The sequence below is a fragment of the Entelurus aequoreus genome, linkage group LG23, assembly GCF_033978785.1.
Source record: "Entelurus aequoreus isolate RoL-2023_Sb linkage group LG23, RoL_Eaeq_v1.1, whole genome shotgun sequence".
NCBI classification, from domain to species: Eukaryota; Metazoa; Chordata; class Actinopteri; order Syngnathiformes; family Syngnathidae; genus Entelurus; species Entelurus aequoreus.
In genome coordinates, this window is record NC_084753.1 from 36,707,292 (window position 1) to 36,727,454 (window position 20,163).

Below are 20,163 nucleotides of genomic sequence, written 5' to 3' on the forward strand. Positions count from 1 at the left end.
ACTTATGAGCACAACTGTATATACAATGTGCTTCTGTCAGCAGCTACACTTTTCCTAACTAACAGTTTCCCGCTTGTCTCCAATCCTTCCCCCATGCATTCCTGAGCTAAGATAAAAGGTGTGTGCCTCACCGACACTCTCCTGTAAACAGACGGCCTTTGTCTTTTCAGGCTTCCAATAAATACTGAAAAAAAAGGTATTCTCTGAACATTTCTTATTAAATAGATTATTACATTGTAAAACAACAGACACTTTACTTTTGCTTGTCCTTATGTCCCTGCAAGATGATGTTACGTTTTGGACGCATGGCTGCAATGGTTGTGATCTCTCGGATGCAGAATTTTACACCAGTAAAACCAGCAAACCAGTAATTATAGTATAATGTTGTTGTTGTCGAATTATATTTATCTGATTTAAAGTCAAATACAGTTTATATACTTGTCTGTCTATCTGTGTTGGCCTTGTGATGAGGTGGCGACTTGTCCAGGGTGTACCCCGCCTTCCGCCCGAATGCAGCTGAGATTGGCTCCAGCACTCCCTGCGACCCCGGAAGGGACACGCGGTAGATAAATGGATGGATGGATCATTTGTTGCCGTGCTTTTTTGTGTAGACACCATGAAAACATACATTTAGAATGAATCGTTCATGACTTGCCCATCACTATGACTCTTTGGCCCCGCCCCTAAGTGACGCATGCGTGGAGGATATACGCTTTGCAGCAAAGTCCTCCTTTACTCCACACACGCTTCTAAGCCTCGGCACATCTCCTCACATCGCTACTAACTACACTTTATTCATCCTCCGTGTCAGGATAAACTCCACTCGTCTCAGTCAACTTTGTAGATTATTAGGCCCGCTTAGCTTGCTAGTTGTTTTAGCGCGCTAGTTGGCTTAGCATGCTAGTTAGCTTAGCGCGCTAGTTAGCTTAGCTTGTTAGCTGCTAACAAAGAGACGCGGATTTGTTTAACACATCGCTTAGTTAAGATCAAGTGTGAGTGTAAAGTGTTGTGATTGTGTGAACATTTGCGAAGATAGCAGAGTACAAAGAGGAACTTTCTCTGACAAAAGAAGAGAACAAAAGACTACGTCAACTACTGGAGGCTGTTTTCAAGAAACATCAAGTTGTGTTACACAGAACAGGTTTGTTTACTTCTTACTCTCACATGTTTACTAACTTTATATGTCATCATTAACATGAACATGACGTGTTAGATTAATTTTGATTAATAGGTGTAGTCAGACACATGATTGTTATTGTGTTATTAATGTGATTATCAGACAGCAGTCATTTCCATTAGATAATGTTCAAATATAGGTGATTTGGCACACTTATAATTAAAATAACAAAAATAATGTTGTTTTTCATCAGATATGTACTAGTATTGTATATGTGGATGGGGGCCCTGCTTTGGAAATAATGTGTACCCCTTTCAGAGATCACATTTAGTTCCACTTCAAACATTCACATGATCCACAATGAGATGAGATGGTATAACGTGAACAGTTCTGGAACTTTCTAACTTGGGGGGAAAAACGGGATCTCGTTGGAAGCGCGATGTATTGGGTATAACAAAATGGTGTCTGCCAATGTAGTTTACAATGTGACTACGTCAGTAGTTGTCAAACTTTTTTCACCAAGTACCACCTCAGAAAATACTTGGATTTCCAAGTACCACCATCATGAACATCATTAAAATACAGTAGCATAGTAGGCCTTAATTATTCATAAAGAACAAGGAAGGCACATTATATAACAAGTATATTTAATATTTTTAGTTACTGTAACATTATCCAATCCACTTTATTTATATAGCACATTTAAACAACAAAAATGTTTCCAAAGTGCTGCACAACAATATTAAAAACAATATTAAAAACAATATTCAGGTATTTTCCTTAGCTCCACCAATGACTGAATAAAAACAAAAAATAAATAAATATAAAAACAATATAAAAACAATATATAAAATAAATATGATTAAAAACGATTTTAAAGGGAAAAAACAATTAAAACAGTAAATAGAAATCCAAATTTATTTAAAAAAAAAAACCCCACAGAGGACAATAGAGGACAGAGGACCACACAACTCACGTAGTGTTAAAAGCCAAAGAATAAAAGTAGGTCTTAAGACGAGACTTAAAACACTCCACTGTGGGAGCAGTTTGAACATGGAGGTGCAGAGTGTTCCAGAGAAGGCCCTGTCTCCCCTGGATTTAAGTCTGGTCTTGGGGACCACGAGCTGGAGCTGGCTCTCGGACCTGAGAGCGCGCGCAGGAGTGTAAATTTGGATGAGGTCCGAGATATACTGAGGTGCCAGTCCATGTAAAGCTTTAAAAACAAACAGCAAGGTTTTAAAATCAATTCTAAAATGAACAGGGAGCCAGTGCAAACTCTGAAGAATTGGGGTTATATGCTCGCGTTTCCTGGCCCCAGTTAAAAGTCGTGCTGCCGCATTCTGGATTAACTGCAACCAGGAGAGAGCTTTTTGGCTAATGCCAGCATAAAGTGCATTGCAGTAGTCCAGGCCACTGGAAATAAAAGCATGCACGACTTGTTCAAAAAGGTTAAAAGATAAAAAGGGTTTTACCTTTACTAAAAGACGAAGATGATAAAAACACGATTTTAAAACGCCATTGACGTGTTTGTGAAGTTTAAAATCACTGTCTATAGTGACGCCAAGGCTGGTGACTTTGGGACGCACATCATTTTGCAATGGTCCCAAGTCAGTGAGGGCCACACCAAAAACGGAAATTTCAGTTTTTCCCTCATTCATTATTAAAAAATTCTGGGCTAACCAAGCCTTGACGTCGCATAGACATTTGAGAAGGGGTGTCAGGGGGCCACCAACATTACACACAGTTTGAACAGTAACACTGTGTTTGTATGTAGGAAAATAAAACACTGTACTTAAATAATGAAATGAGATTTGGCGTACCACTAGGTCAGGGGTCGGCAACCTTTACCACTCAAAGAGCCATTTTGGCAAGTTTCACAAATTAAAGAAAATAATGGGAGCCACAAATACATTTTAAAATTTAAAATGAAAAACACTGCATACAAAGCTTAAATGCTTTGTGCTATGTTAACCAGGGGTCTCAGACACACGCACCGGCACACACTTTAATGTGGAAATTTGATGTTAGTGCGGCCCGCGAGTTTTGAATGAATGGCGCTTGATAGCGTCATACTTGCCAACCCTCTCATTTTTTCCAGGAGACTCCCGAATATCAGGGAGTGATGGCACTGCTTTTGGCGCCCTCTACAGCCTGCCCAAACAGTGTACCTGCTCGACCACATGTAGAATGCAGTTTCAGCTTGCTCACGTAAGTGACAGCAAGGCGAACTAGGTCAGCAGCCACACATCTTACACTGACGGTAGCCTTATAAAACAACTTTAACACTGTTACGTTACAAATATGCGCCACACTTTGAACCCACACCAAAAAAGAATGACAAACACATTTCTGGAGAACATCTGCACTGTAACACAACATAAACACAACACAACCAATACCCAGAATCCCATGCAGCCCTAACTCTTCCGCTCAACCAACGCACGGAGGGGGGGGGGGGGGGTTGATGTGTGGGGGGATTTGGTGGTAGCGGGGGTGTATAATCTAGACCAGAAGAGTTAGGGCTGCATGTGATTCTGGGTATTGGTTGTGTTGTGTTTATGTTGTGTTACGGTGGGATGTTCTCCAGAAATGTGTTTTTCATTCTTTTTTGGTGTGGGTTCACAGTGTGGCGCATATTTGTAACGTAACAGTGTTAAAGTTGTTTGATACGGCTACCGTCAGTGTAAGCTGTGTGGCTGATGACTAAGTATGCTTTGCTGTCTTCTATGTGTGCAAGTAAAAGCTACATACAACATGTGGCCAGGCTGGCACGCTGGTTGTAAATGCTATAGAGAACAATTACTACAGTGTAATTAGGGCACGCCCTTAATTTAGTAATTAGAGTGAAAATAGGATCATATTTTCCCTGGGAGTTATCTAGGAGAGGCACTGAGATCCGTAAGTCTCCTGGGAAAATCGGGGGGTCGGCAAGTATGCAGCTGAGCCGCATCAGAGTGGTCAAAGAGCCGCATGCGGCTCCGGAGCCGCGGGTTGCCGACCCCTGCACTAGGTGATGCCCGCGTACCACTAGTGGTACACGTACCACAGTTTTAGAATCCCTGCAAGATCGGTTCAGGAAGACATGATCAATGCACCCGTACGCAAAGACAACGTCACTTCCTTTTTACTTGTTTTACGTCAGTTATGTTCCTGCATGTTGTCACTACCATAGTTTTCTTTTTTGCAATCTTTATTTGTAAAACAATGTCACATAAAAGATGACATGCTGATCATTTAAAAATCATGGAGCCCTTAAAGGGACATGGGTACCATTTTTTTTTAGATATGTATCTCGTGCGCACCAGATAGTTTCTAGGATGCAGCTTCCTCAGTTGACCTCTGACCTGGTCCACAGAGATGACTAATGTCTGTGTAGATGTGGTGGAGGAGGAGGAGGAGGGTGCAGCCATGGCTGGGGGGGAGGCGTGTTGAGGGGAGAAGAAGAGGGGGTGGCTGCGATGAGGAGTGGGGGGTGGGGAGGACACGTGCTGGTTGAAGAAGTTATTCAACTCATTGGCCCTCTCTATTGTCCCCCCTACTGCTCTGGTCTTTGTCTTGTGGCCTGTGATGGTTTTCACACCTTCCCAGACCTCCCTCATGTTGTTCTGCTGCAGCTTCTTCCTGTAGCTGTCCTTAGCCTTCCTCACCTCCCGCTGTGCTGCTCTCATTGCCTCCCTGTCTCCACTCCTGAAGGCAGCTTTCTTCTTGTTGAGGACAGCTTTAACCTCCTGTGTTACCCAGGGTTTGTTATTAGGGTAGCACAGAACAGTCTTAGCAGGGCATCACGTCTACGCAGAAGTTGAGGTAATCCGTAAGACAGTGAGTCAGACCATCAATGTCCTCACCATGTGGAAACTGTGTACCATTTGTCTGTCACACAATGACATCACACTAAGACATTCAGTGACAGTTTTCCAGTGTTTATCAGTGATTTTGCTTTAGTTATTTAGAATTTTGGTACAGTAAAAACCTTTTAAACAAAGTGTTTGCTACTGAAATTTTCTGAAATTTTTAGGTATATTCTTGCTATCGTTTACATTTTCAGAATGTATAATATTGTGTTTTAGAGAAATGCTTTGACATTTTTGTCAGGTTCAAACACCGATGACATCTATTAGACAAGACAAGAAGCAAAGAAATCAAACAGAGACAGGATTCAATTTAGCTCATGAGGAGAAACGTCTGGGCTGCAACTTCGCACAGTTTCCCACCACGCTCTGACGAGGGAGTTCCACGCATCCTCTTTTATTTGGGCCTTTTCTGATTACATAGCTGCAGCTGTTTCTAAAGGGAAGGGGGTCGTAAACAGCTGTTGCACTCTGTCATAAACAATTCAAAGAAAAGGTGCCTGGGGCTGCATCAGGTCTGCTCCCTCTCCGCTTTGTAGATCTCGGGTCAGGACAAGGTGTTCCTGTGGCTGTCAATAGATCAAAGAAACCGACACCTCCATGTCGCATCCCATCGCACAGAGTGGAGTTTTACAATCCTTTTGCTTGATAAGATGAAAGACAGCTTTTGTCTTCTCGCAGGGGACCTGAACTCAATGCAACACACAGTTGTGTTATAACTTATATACAATTATTCTGACAATTTTGTTATTATTAATAATATTATCTGGAATCAATTTTTGGTAGCAGCAAAGTGACAATTTGGGTAGTTATTCGCTCTAAAAATGGTATTTCAACAAGTAAACAGTACAGTAGGTACTAGATTTATATATATGTAATGCTCATAAGGGTATTCTAGTAGAATATGCAGAGATAAGATGTGTCAATATCAAAATATTACTTGAAATCAATTTTTGGCAGCAACATAGTGGCCATTTGGGTAGATATTTGCTCTAAAAGGGTATTTCAACAAGTAAACAGTAAAGTAGGTACTTGATTTTGATATATGTAATGCTCATAAGGGTATTCTAGTAACATACGTGTGTGTAAATATGCGATGTGTAAATATTAAAATATTACGTCGAATCACTTTTTCTCAGGCAATATTACATTTAATGACAATTTTACATAAATGAATACATCCACACACGTTGTACATATTTATTGTGTGCAGGAAGAAATAACAGTTACAATTGTGTGTATCTTCCAAACAAGAAAGAGGTTTTATCACATCAAGATGGGACTAACAACACTCCTTTAAATCTCATCAATACCACAGAAGAGGCAAACTGTCCCACGATAAAGTCTTAAATAATGTCAAACACGTAGCGATACAATGACCAGGAAGATAAAGTGTTTGTCTTACACCTAGTAATCCGCTGTGGACACACCAAGCCAAAAATGCAGGTTCAGCGAAGGAAATACATTTTTGGCAGGCATTCACATTTTGCCACAACACCCCTAAAGGGACATGGGGGAAAGTCCTAGTTGGAAATACAGCCCAATTAACTCCTGAACTTGAAAGTCAAGGGCGGTCACGGCATGTTCTTGTCGTCGATGTTGGTCAATTTTTTAGGGCATTGCGGCAAGTCACAACGGCAGTCGCGGCTTTTGTCACGGTTGCCGTGGTTAAATTTGAGCCTTGTTAGCGGAATTACTTTTTAATAAATTTTATTAATTGGTGTGTTACTTCAAATAACTGCCATAATGCAGTTGAGATACGTTTCATATGAGAGCAGTCTGCACTGGACCGAACAGCAGGACAGGTGTAACAATGACATGATTACCTGTCACTCTTTATAACTCCTTGTGCAGATCTGAATGTTCATTATTTAAATGTTGACCTCAGTTTGAAGCAAAGGTGCTAATACTAATCGCCACATTTGGCGAGGCGTGTTTTAAAGCAGCTGTTGTGAGAGTAGCATATGTGTGTGTGTGCTCCTTTAAGAATGTCAGTATGTGGGGTGCGAGACGAGTAAGTGAGTGGGCAAGCTAGGAGAGGTAGCGCTAGCATGTGCAGGAGTGTCAATAGCATGGTGGATGTCTGCTTGTGCCCTGTGGAAATTACAAATAAAGTGACCTAGTTGTAACTAATCGATGGCCTCGTCATTCCGACCAAAGTGAAAGGTCTCCCCTGCTCTCCTCGACCACGGTCTGGGAGCCGACAAGCAGGAAAGGTGTAAAACAGTACTTGCAACGCGGTGCCTCCTTGTTTAAAGTGTCACCTTTATTGTTAGTTTTGAAGCCCAAATACCTCCATATTGTACTTCACACCCTCATTATTAACCAGTAGAATTGTAGTTGTTTGCCTTTCTTCCTCTTCAACATGTTATTGCTTGTATGCACTTTGTGTGTGCGCCTCGACCCTGTAGTCACTCAGATGAAAGAGCGGAAGCGGTGCTTTTCAAAGGTGGTATTGTACCGATTTCAATTGATCGTAATAATGGATTAGATTTTATATCGCGCTTTTCTATTATTAGATACTCAAAGCGCTCACAGAGAAGTGGGAACCCATCATTCATTCACACCTGGTGGTGGTAAGCTGCCCTGGGGTAGACTGACGGAAGCGAGGCTGCCAGTTTGCGCCTACGGCCCCTCCGACCACCACCTATCATTCATTCATCATTCATTCATCATTCATTCACCAGTGTGAGCGGCACAGGGGCAAGGGTGAAGTGTCCTGCCCAAGGACACAACGGCAGCGATTTTGGATGTCAAGAGGCGGGGAGCGAACCTTCAACCCTCAGGTTTCTGGCACGGCCGCTCTACCAACTACGCCATACCGCCCCTAATGTATATAATGTAATGTATTGTGGCCAAACAGCTCAATTTTTGTTTCATCTGACATCACATGGACTAAGATAAGACCTTCTGGAGGAAAGTTATGTGGTCAGATAAAATAAAAATGGAGCTGTTTGGCCACAATACCCAGCAATATGTTTAGAGGAGGCCTTTAATCCCAGGAACACCATTCCTACCGTCAAGCATGGTGGTGGTCGTATTATGCTCTGGGTCTGTTTTGCTGCCAATGGAACTGGTGCTTTAAATGGGATAATAAAAAAGGAGGTTTACCTCCAAATTCTTCAGGACAACCTAAAATCATCAGCCCGGAGGTTGGGTCTTGGGCGCAGTTGGGTGTTCCAACAGGATAATGACCCCAAACACACGTCAAAAGTGGTAAAGGAATGGCTAAATCAGGCTAGAATTAAGGTTTTAGAATGGCCTTCCCAAAGTCCTGACTTAAACGTGTGGACAATGCTGAAGAAACAAGTCTATGTCAGAAAACCAACACATTTAGCTGAACTGCACCAATTTTGTCAAGAGGAGTGGTCAAAAATTCAAGCAGAAGCTTGTGGATGGCTACCAAAAGCGCCTTATTGCAGTGAAACTTGCCAAGGGACATGTAGCACATTTGTTCACAATTTCAGTAGACCCATAATAAATTCATAAAAGAAGCAAACTTCATGAATGTTTTTACATCGTTTCTATCACAAAAAAATAAGAATTGTAGAAAAGATTGGAAACTCAAGACAGCCATGACATTATGTTCTTTACAAGTGTATGTAAACTTTTGATCGCGACTGTATATATGCATGTGTATATGTACAAACCCCGTTTCCATATGAGTTGGGAAATGGTGTTAGATGTAAATATAAACAGAATACAGTGATTTGCAAATCCTTTTCAACCCATATTCAATTGAATGCACTACAAAGACAACATATTTGATGTTCAAACTCATAAACTTTTTTTTTTTTTTTGCAAATAATAATCAACTTAGAATTTCATGGCTGCAACACGTGCCAAAGTAGTTGGGAAAGGGCATGTTCACCACTGTGTTACATGGCCTTTCCTTTTAACAACACTCAGTAAACGATTGGGAACTGAGGAAACTGATTGTTGAAGCTTTGAAAGTGGAATTCTTTCCCATTCTTGTTTTATGTAGATCTTCAGTCTTTCAACAATCCGGGGTCTCCGCTGTGGTATTTTACGCTTCATAATGCGCCACACATTTTCGATGGGAGACAGGTCTGGACTGCAGGCGGGCCAGGAAAGTACCCGCACTCTTTTTTTACGAAGCCACGCTGTTGTAACACGTGCTGAATGTGGCTTGGCATTGTCTTGCTGAAATAAGCAGGGGCGTCCATGAAAAAAACGGCGCTCAGATGGCAGCATATGTTGTTCCAAAACCTGTATGTACCGTTCAGCATTAATGGTGCCTTCACAGATGTGTAAGTTACCCATGCCTTGGGCACTAATGCACCCCCATACCATCACACATGCTGGCTTTTGAACTTTGCGTCAATAACAGTCTGGATGGTTCGCTTCCCCTTTGGTCCGGATGACACAATGTCGAATATTTCCAGAAACAATTTGAAATGTGGACTCGTCAGACCACAGAACACTTTTCCACTTTGCATCAGTCCATCTTAGATGATCTCGGGCCCAGAGAAGCCGGCGGCGTTTCTGGGTGTTGTTGATAAATGGCTTTCGCTTTGCATAGTAGAGCTTTAACTTGCACTTACAGATGTAGTGACCAACTGTATTTAGTGACAGTGTTTTTCTGAAGTGAACCTGAGCCCATGTGGTGATATCCTTTAGAGATTGATGTCGGTTTTTGATACAGTGCCGTCTGAGGGATCGAAGGTCACGGTCATTCAATGTTAGTTTCCGGCCATGCCGCTTACGTGGAGTGATTTCTCCAGATTCTCTGAACCTTTTGATGATATTATGGACCGTAGATGTTGAAATCCCTAAATTTTTTGCAATTGCACTTTGGGAAACGTTGTTCTTAAACTGTTTGACTATTTGCTCACGCAGTTGTGGACAAAGGGGTGTACCTCGCCCCATCCTTTCTTGGGAAAGACTGAGCATTTTTTGGGAAGCTGTTTTTATACCCAATCATGGCACCCACCTGTTCCCAATTAGCCTGCACACCTGTGGGATGTTCCAAATAAGTGTTTGATGAGCATTCCTCAACTTTATCAGTATTTATTGCCACCTTTCCCAACTTCTTTGTCACGTGTTGCTGGCTTTAAATTCTAAAGTTAATGATTATTTGCACCAAAAAAAATGTTTATCAGTTTGAACATCAAATATGTTGTCTTTGTAGCATATTCAACTGAATAAGGGTTGAAATTTATTTGCAAATCATTGTATTCCGTTTATATTTACATCTAACACAATTTCCCAACTCATATGGAAACGGGGTTTGTATATATATCCATCCATCCATCCATCCATTTTCTACCGCTTATCCCTTTCGGAGTCGCGGGGGGTGCTGGAGACTATCTCAGCTACAATCGGGTGGAAGGCGGGGTATGTGTGTATATATATATATATATATATATATATATATATATATATATATACTGTATATTTATGTATATACTGTATGTTCAGTTTAACGGTCCAGTTGTGATTGATTGAATGCCCTGAGTATTACAGTGGACATTCTTTTGTAATTGCCCCAAAATAACATGTGGTATTTTGTTAATTTCTTGCCAGAAATATTTTTATTTTATAGATTATTTTCAAAGCAGAATATTGTCCTTAGGGCCCTCTGGCACCTCATGGGGGACCTGTAAAATCTGTGCCTCTTAAGACCTCACTGTTGGCTTTGTACGCTCATGTTACTTCTCAACTAGTCAAAGTTGATGCTAATCGACCTGTTTCTTCTCCTTTTTACAGAATGTGAAAGCAAAAGTGAGTCCACAAATAACCGAATCGAAAATGAAATCTGAATGGGTAAAATCTTATATATTTCGATCCCAGCATGTGTTTGTCTTTTTGTGTCCTGCAGACGTCTGTGAAAAACATTGTCCACCTGAGCAGCAGGAGGGGTCCTCCAGTATGGAGCAGAAGAGGTCAGAGCACCTCCACGTGAAAGAAGAGGAGCCACAGCCCCCCTACTTTAAAGATGAAGAAAAACAGCGGCTGACCCCCCACTTCATAGAGGAAGACAAGAGACACCTCATCAGTATGAAGAGTGAAGATGATGAGGTCAAAGGTGAGAGTGAGGAGAAGTGGAGCTTCAGGATGCGGATGGAGGAGCCACAGCCCTTCCACATTAAGAAAGAAGAGGAATACCCACTGATCCCCTATTTTAAAAAGGAAGCGGAGGACCCACTGACACCACATTTTAAAGAGGAAGCGGTGGATCCACTGAGCCCTCACATTAAGGAGGAAGGGGAGGACCCACTGACCCCTCAGATTAAAGAGGAAGAGGGGGACCCACTGACCCCTCACATTAAAGAGGAAGAGGAGGAACACAGCATCAGTCAGGAGGGAGAGCATCTTGAATGGTTGGAGGAGTTCCCAGTGACTGGTGTCCCTGTGAAGAGTGAAGATGATGAGGTCAAAGGTGAAAGTGAGGAGAAGAGAGAGGCGGAGCCTCCAAGCAGCAGCTCAACTCAACACATGACAACAGAAGCTGATGGAGACCACTGTGGAGGATCACAAGCAGACAAGCTCTTAGCTCCACTATCAGATAGTGAGGACACAACGTCACACTCTCCTGACACTGATGATGAAGACTCTAAAGATGATAAGACATGTCACACTGACAACAAACACTTCACATGTTCTCACTGTGACAAAACTTTTAAATCTAGTAATTTGAAAAGACACATGAGAACACACACTGGAGAGAAACCTTTTTCATGTTCAATCTGTGGTAAAGATTTTACTCGAAGGGACCATTTCAAAACACACATGAGAATACACACTGGAGAAAAACCTTTTTCCTGCTCAGAATGTGGTAAAAGTTTTGTGATGAATCAAAATTTAAAAGTACACATGAGAACACATACTGGAGAAAAACCTTTTTCATGTTCAATCTGCGGTAAAGATTTTATTCAAAGGGACCATTTCAAAACACACATGAGAATACACACTGGCGAAAAACCTTTTTCCTGCTCAGAATGTAGTAAAAGTTTTGTAATAAATCAAAGTTTAAAAGAACACATGAGAATACACACTGGAGAAAAACCTTTTTCATGTTCAATCTGCGGTAAAGATTTTACTCATAGTCAACATTTGAAAAGCCACATGAGAACACACACTGGAGAAAAACCTTTTATATGTTCAGTATGTTGTAAAAGTTTTATAAAAAGACAGCAATTGGAAGTACACATAAGAACACACACTGGAGAGAAACCTTTTATATGTTCAGTATGTAGTAAAAGTTTTATACAAAGCCAGCAATTGGAAGCACACATGAGAATACACACTGGAGAGAAAGTGTTCAGTTGCAGTGTGTGTGGTGAAAGATTCTCTTATAAGTACCAGTGTAAGAAACACAAGTGTGCTGGTGAGAACAGCAGCAGCAAATGAAGATGCAGGATTTGAAATAAACTTTCTAACAACATCAGCACATATAACATGTGTGACATCATTGTTGTGTGTGTAACACCATCTTGTTAATATGATTCTAACATTTATAGATTAGACACTTCAGATTACTGCTTTTATTTCTGTCAAGTACATGAGTTAATATACACATTTGTGTACTTTAAAATGAACAGAACAATTTGACTGAAGACGTGAGAATAAACAGTACATAAAATATGTTACATACAATATATATTATTCGTAACAGTGTTTTATATATGTTTTTGAAATAAGGAAGTGTTACATATTTTAATTTCTAATTGTAGATGATTCCATAGATGAACTCCTTTATATGATATACATATTTGTTTTACATGTGTTCATACCTTTGCTTTTGAGTACACATAAATCCCTCTTAGTTCATATTTACTGGTTCACATCTGAAACATCTTCTGGACCACTTCTGGAAGCATATTATTATTGACTTTATACATCATTTGAGCAGTTGTCTTTTATACAAGATCATTTACTTTTAAAATGTGTGACTTTATGAATCATTTGTTGGGTCTCAATAATCTATTCTTTTAATTATCTGTACTACTCTCTTTTGTAATATAAATATTGTTTTGTGATTGTTTTATATGTATGTATGATACCTTTATGCAATAAACAATGTATGCTTCAACTGAAGTTGGGTACAATAATTGTAGTTAATATTTGTAAGTATGTATTTTATTCTATTTAGTATTGCACTCCATGTTTTTAATGTTTTCTTTATATGTAGTGTCCAGCTTACTTCATCATCAATATTAACTCCTAAAAATGTGATTACCTTTATTACTTTAATTTCAATATTATCCATCATAATTTCTGTTTTACATGTTTCCTATCTCCAAATATGATATATTTTGTTTTATTGAAGTTTAGTGACAGTTTATTGATGTGCAGCCATCTTTTTTATCGTCAAGTTCTCCCTGGATAAAATAAGATGAGAGTTAAATCAAGTGGTAATGAAGGTGAAGAATGGAAGATTATTATATACATAATTATATATAGTTACACTCAGTGACAAATAAAGACACTTCTATCCTGTTCATTTGAGCAAAGTAAAAGAGTAAAGTGTAATATTCTAAACAATAGAAGAATATTAATATCAGCAGTCAATATTCCAACATTGTGAAGCTGAGCTATGGTAAAAAACATATTCAGCTTTAAAGGCTTTATGAGAGTGATGTAATTATCACAATCACAAATACTTTATTAATCCCCGAGGGGAAATTAAAATGTTCAGCACTGTTATAAACATGTGAATATTCAATGTAATAATATATTATATTAATACCATAATAAAGTGGTTCATTTGGGGATGTGTAATATTGTTTGTATGAAAATCCTGAATGTTTTTGTGCTAGAATTGTTTGAATTAGTAGAGAGTGAAAAAAAATGAGGCAGTAATGACAATAATGATTTGTTTTAAGCCTGTTTATGAATAATTAAAATACAAAAATTGACCTTACATCCTCAGTGAGCTGAACTCTAGCAGTAAAGATGGGATAAATAATGTGGAAAGTGCTTAAGTCAAATGTTTCTTCAGGTGATACATGGAGCCTCTGCTGCCACCCAGCGGCCGTTGGAAATTATTTTTACTTCTTGTCCTGTTTGTGTCCAAGTCTGTAGTGTGGGCAATAGGACAGAAAGAGGACATTCTGTTAATAGCCTGTAGAGGGCAGCAATACACCTAAGATGTTCTACTAGTCTGCTGGAAATAGAAAGAAGAAAAAGAAGGAGGAAAAAGCAAGATGGCGTTTGATGGAGAAAGTCTAAACGTGGGCATTATAGTTCTGCAGTTTTACACAGAACAGGTTTGTTTACTTCCTACTCTCACATGTTTACTAACTTTATATGTATTTATTACCGCCATTCTTAAATATGTTGTATGTAAGAATGTGGGTGTTGTTGAGAAGATGATGCAGGTGTTCTGTCGAATTTAGCTACCTGTAAAAATGTGTTACTTATTGTTGTCCATTTGTGAAATAAATTGTTTTCCTGAATTATAGTCTCCTCACTTTATCCAGACAGTCATTAGGACAAAAGACCCTGGGAGGACTTTGCCCTTTAAAAGGGAAACATATTCACTGTGGCAGGACAGTATCAAGATGAATTCATCACATTCGTATAATCGGCTATGAGGCATTTTATTATCATGTACTGAGGGCGACTGTGTTGACCAGTTTGACGCGTGCAAATGATTGAATGTCCAGTACTGTAGAAATGTGTTTGGATATGACAATCCGTTTATTCCAAGCTATCAAAATTAAATCAACTGTAGGTTATAGAACATTATGTATGCTGACCTTGAATGGCACATTGTCACAGCAGCGAGACCTGACCACACACGGCCCGCACGGCAAGGTCAAAAACTGTTTGTCCTCCATGCAATCGCCCCCCGAGTGTTCCCAGCTGAACCCAATTAAAGGAGGCTACCAAGGCAACCGCACCATAGCAACAGTCCCGTCCCTGTCCACACTTCCTGGTTCTCAACAGGAAGTGGGGGGAGCAATCTGCCGAAAGGGATATTCAGCATGAACTGAGGCCAGCAATCAATTAGAGAAAACTAAATAAAAACAATATAAACAAATAAGGAAATTCGGCTCCAACACTGCGGCCCCTAACTGAGAAGGGCAGGATTTCATGAACAATTCAAAATAATAACAACGGAGCCTTAAATATAAACAAATAATAATCATCTTTGAGTTTGGTGTTTCAGTGTAGCTTTAATGCGCATCATAGTAGTTTCCTCTTTTGTCTCATCTCCAGTAGAGTCCTTATTTTCAGGATCCAGGCAGCTGACCTCTTCAACCGTTTGCAATCGGAGAAGTAAGTGATCAGTTGGTGAGTAGCACTTGGAGTATCAATAACTGCATTGGTGCTGAGCTCCTTTTTTTTATCTCAGTGTCCTCCGCTGCAATCCCATACTCCAAGATATCAGCTAGCCACTCTTCTTCTGTTTCTTCAGAAACTCAGGGCCTTCTATCCATCCTTTGTGAGTCAGTAACTCATCCACTTTAACTCCTCTTGAGGCTCTGTCTGCAGGATTTTGAATGTGCCATTGTGTGACATCAGATGTTTGAAATATTTCATCTTTCCCAAAGCTCCTTTTCAGACCAAGTATGCGTTGCCTAGCAACGCACTGACTGTTGGGCAGAGACACATCATCCTTCTTTTTAAAGGGAAGTTCCAAAGTGTAGTGTCCATCTTGAAGCTTGCACGAATCAGTCATGACCTTCATGAACTTCATGTCATCTCTAGACATTTCTTCTTTGTCTTCTGATGACCTGTCGTTAAAATCATGATTATATTGATTGTGCAGCAGCTCCTCCAGCTTTGTTATGGAGATCCTGTTTAAAGTAGTAGTGGAGCAGCCAATCTTACTCCTCTTCTCACTGTAATCAGGAAGGCCATTAATGACCCACTCCAATAGGGTCTTAACGGCATACGGTCCATTTCCACGACTGTTGACCACTTCCCAGGGTTCAAGCAGTTTAGATGCATTGGTCCCAATCAATAGCTCTACATCGGCTTGAATACGAGGAAGAGTGACGCCATCCAAGTATGGCCATTTAGCCAACTCCTCTTCATTGATGAGGTTTCTTGTTGTTACGGGCATCCTTTTTTTTGGTGTAGACCTTGGGAATGTCGTAGAACTGTTGCCTAGTGAGGCTGGAAATCTTTAAGTTCGTCAGCATGTAACTGGAAACTGATGTTTTTGGGTCCATGGTTAGGAGACTGATTTGAGCTTTTCTTTGTTTCAAGTTGAGCTTTGTCATCAAGCTGTCAGAACAAAATGTATCTGTGCTGCCCGGATCCAGGAATGCATAGGTTTGTATGACTGTGTGTCCTTTACTGGACTTTATCTGTACAGGCAGAATTGACAGAATTCCATTTCCGTTACCAGCTCCCGTTGTCCACATGTTTGCAGAGCTACTTGTGCATTACTCACAGATAGTTCCCTTGCCTTATTTTGGTTTGCATTTATGTTGCTTGCTCTTTACTTCTGACCAATATGAAGCAGACTTGGATGGTTTTACTTGCATACCTTGCAGGTCAAGCGCTTGTCACAATGCCTGCTAAGATGTCCAACATGAAGACACCCAAAACAGATTCCTTTCTGTCTTATGAAAGTTATCTTCTCCCTGTGGGTCTTCTCCTCCAACTGAGGACACTGGTCAAGAGCGTGGATTTTAGAGCAGCAAACACAGGCGTTTGTGATATGAGCAGATGCACTTTGCTTTGGAGCAGGTTTAAATCTGGTTTGATCTTCCGCTTCAGGGGTTTCGATAGTAATGGTCGTTGCAAAACTGTTTCCTTGGACTTTGTGTTTACCTTGTGATTTCATTCCTCTCACAGGTTTACCTTCTGTATGCTTTGGTGCATTCTGAATGTCTCCAAAGACTGGGTCAGAGACAATATTCACATGTCGCTCAATGAATGCAACAATGTCTGAGAACTGAGGTCTGCGATGGTGGTTTTCCAGTATGTTCCATGCAGAGACTCTCCAGCTTTCTCACAGCTTGTACGGCAGCTTGAAGATCACAGTTTTCATGTTCGCTGGAATATTAAGTTCCTGCATATACTGCAAGTTTTCCATGGCAGTGCAACATTCTCGAAGGTAAAGTGAGTAGGCTTGCAGAGCTCGTACATCTTCAGATTTCATCAGAGGCCAGTTAAATACTTTCTCCATGTTAGCTGCTGTAATCCGGTACTGGTCACCAAAGTGTTTTTCCAACAAATACTTTGCCATCTCATAGCCTCTATCTGGGGGCATGTATTGACAGCTACGCACCAGTTCTTTAGGTTGACCCCTAGTGTACATTTCCAGATAGTACAAACAGTCTCCTTTGTTGCTTGTGTTTTTTTCAATACATTGCACAAATGCTCTGACAAAGGTTCTGTACAGTAATGGATCACCATCTAAATAGGGAATATCCCTTGGTGGGAGTAGATGAGAAGTTTGCAACGACATTTGCAATGTTGCAATCTCATTTTGCTCGTGCAATAAATCACGTACAGTAGGGGTGCCATTGGTTGGAGGGGAAATGTTACTTTGCCTTGATTGCTGTACAGGGGGGGTCCATGTGGGTTGTAGGGCTATGGTCCTGCACTGTATTCCAAGAGACCTGCTGCTGTTTTGGTAAAGAGGGTGGCGGTTGCGGTTGTACCTGAATGGGTTTAGGGTGTGAAAGCATGGACTATTGCTCTTGCCAAAATGTGGGTGGTTGAATGGGAGGTGGTGTCCTATATTGTAGTGACTGGTGCTGTAGCCTGGGGATTTAGAGTGACTGGTGGTTCCTTGGTTCTCTTTAAGTAGGAGTTCATGCCATCAGATGCTGTATGTGAGGAAGCATGAAGGCTGGGAGCTTTTAAAACTTCTAATTTCGCATCAGCAGCTGCCAATTGAGCATCCAGGTCCATCATTTCCCTTTTCTTTCTGATCCTTTCTCTCTCCTCTTCCAATTTATTTTTGATCTGTGACTCCTCCTCTTCCAATTTCCTTTTTATCCTTTCCTCCTCCTCTTCCAATGCATGTTTTTCTTTTAGAGCTGCAGAGCGGACAGCGAGGGCAGCCCTTTCGGCCCCTGCCTCTTTGCAAGCTGAGGCGGTGCTTGATCTACTAGAACCAGGCCATGTGTGACTCCCATGTGATTTGTGACTTATAACATTAGAAATGCTGTCATTTGGATTGATTTTGTTTTCCAGATCCTTTTTTCCCCCAACATATCCCTTTAATTCCTGTCTGTTTGCTATTAAACTTCTGACATTCCACTGAACAATTAACATGGCGTTGGATTGTGGTCACATGACTCCATTTCATCTACCGTCTGTAGTTCACCTTGCACCTGTTCCCAAGATAGTTATTTTACATTTAAAAACTTTGCTGCTGCTTTGACGATACATTTTGATCTTTTCAGTCTTATTTCTTGCCTGTTCTGTACAGTTTATTACGTATGCCAGGAACACAACTAGTTTGTCCATGGAAATTCCTGTATTTGCTGCCTCTTGTTTTTTATTACTTGAACTATTCTCACTTCTATCTTGTTCCCCACTTTCTTGATGTCTTACTTTAACTGCCTCTGCGTATGTAATATTTCTTTCTACTCTGATTTGCTGTACTTCTGTTGCCTGTTTCCTTATGACACAGCCCCCATACGCTGCTGTGTGATTCCCGCCACAGTTACAACACTTGACCTGTTCATTGTCTCCACGTTGTCCATATTCATGCTCCCCTCCACACCTTCCACATCTCATTTTAGCATGAAACACACTAGCTATGTGCCCATAGGTGGGCGGGGTTGGGGGGGGCGGGGTTTGGTGGTAGCGGGGTGTAAATTGTAGCCCGGAAGAGTTAGGGCTGCAAAGGATTCTGGGTATTTGTTCTTCTGTTTTTATGTTGTGTTACGGTGCGGAGGTTCTCCCGAAATGTGTTTGTCATTCTTGTTTGGTGTGGGTTCACAGTGTGGTGCATATTTGTAACAGTGTTAAAGTTGTTTATACGGCACCCTCAGTGTGACCTGTAAAAAATTGACTGTGATAATAAATAGAATTAAATACATACCCACAAATATTAACTACATTTATTGTACCCAACTTTAGTTGAAGCATACGTTGTTTATTGCATAAAGGTCTGGGGACATACATATAAAACAATCACACAACAATATTCATATTACACAAGAGAGTAATAAAGATAATTAAGAGAATGGATTATAGAGACCCAACAAATGATTCATAAAGTCACACATTTTAAAATTGTATAAAAGACAACTGTTCAAGTTATGTATAAAGTAAATAATAATATGCTTCCAGAAGTGGTCCAGAAGATGTTTCAGATGTGAACCAGTAAATATGAACTAAGAGGGATTTATGAGTACTCAAAAGCAAAAGTATGAACACATGTAACACAAATATGTATATCATATAAAGGAATTAATCTATGGAATCATCTACAATTGGAAAATAAAATATGTAACACTTCATTATTTCAAAAAACATATATAAGACACTATTATGAATAAGTATAAAAGTGATATATGAATATCTACACATAAAATGTTTACTGTATGTAAAATATTTTATGTGCTGTTTATTCTCACCTTTTCAGTCAAATTGTTCTGTTCATTTTAAATTACACAAATGTGTATATTAACTCATGTACTTGACTGAAATAAAAGCACTAATCTGAAGTGTCTAATCTATAAATGTTAGAATCATATTAACAAGATGGTGTTACACACACAACAATGATGTCACACATGTTATATGTGCTGATGTTGTTAGAAAGTCAAAGTTAACAAAGTTTTGAAGGTTCGAAGGTTCCCCTGCTTAAGTCAGCCCATGTCCAGGCCCGTCTGAAGTTTGCCAATGGCCGAGAGCAGAGCAGCTTTATTTTGTCCATTCTTAACATGTACAAGACACATAAGAACTGAAATTACATTTTCGGCACAATCCCGCTAAGAGCAGACATACGTTACAGGGAGACAAGACGGGACCGCCAACGGATCAGCCACTTTGTGCTCCTTAAAAAGGTGGGAAAAAGGTGACATTGGGAAAGGGGGAAGAGTAAAAAAAATATCAGTCTGAGGCTGGACCCTCAGGAGTGGTCCAGACTGAGTCAGAGGAAAAAAACCTCACATAGCATGGCACACATAAACATGGCACATGTAATCACAACAACTCGCAACAGAGTCATCCAACAGGACCCTGGAGGCCGGCAGCCGCTGTTGAGCGCTACTCAGCCCCCACAAACAACGGAGGAATTAAGCAGTGGTG

General features: G+C 40.4%; 1 protein-coding gene across 1 annotated transcript; it reads left to right on the forward strand.

Annotated features, from left to right (window-relative positions):
* Nucleotides 1-773: 773 nt before the first annotated feature.
* On the forward strand, nucleotides 774-12,978 carry LOC133640666 (gastrula zinc finger protein XlCGF28.1-like). Its single transcript, XM_062034219.1, has 2 exons — nucleotides 774-1,141; nucleotides 10,808-12,978. The coding sequence occupies exon 2, from the start codon at nucleotides 10,858-10,860 to the stop codon at nucleotides 12,337-12,339; it is 1,482 nt and encodes a 493-aa protein (XP_061890203.1). The 5' UTR covers nucleotides 774-1,141; nucleotides 10,808-10,857; the 3' UTR covers nucleotides 12,340-12,978.
* Nucleotides 12,979-20,163: the final 7,185 nt, after the last annotated feature.

What these genes read in the sequence shown, in the direction of transcription:
- LOC133640666 (XM_062034219.1), top strand. Translation starts at nt 10,858, where the DNA reads ATGGAGCAGAAGAGGTCAGAGCACCTCCACGTGAAAGAAGAGGAGCCA.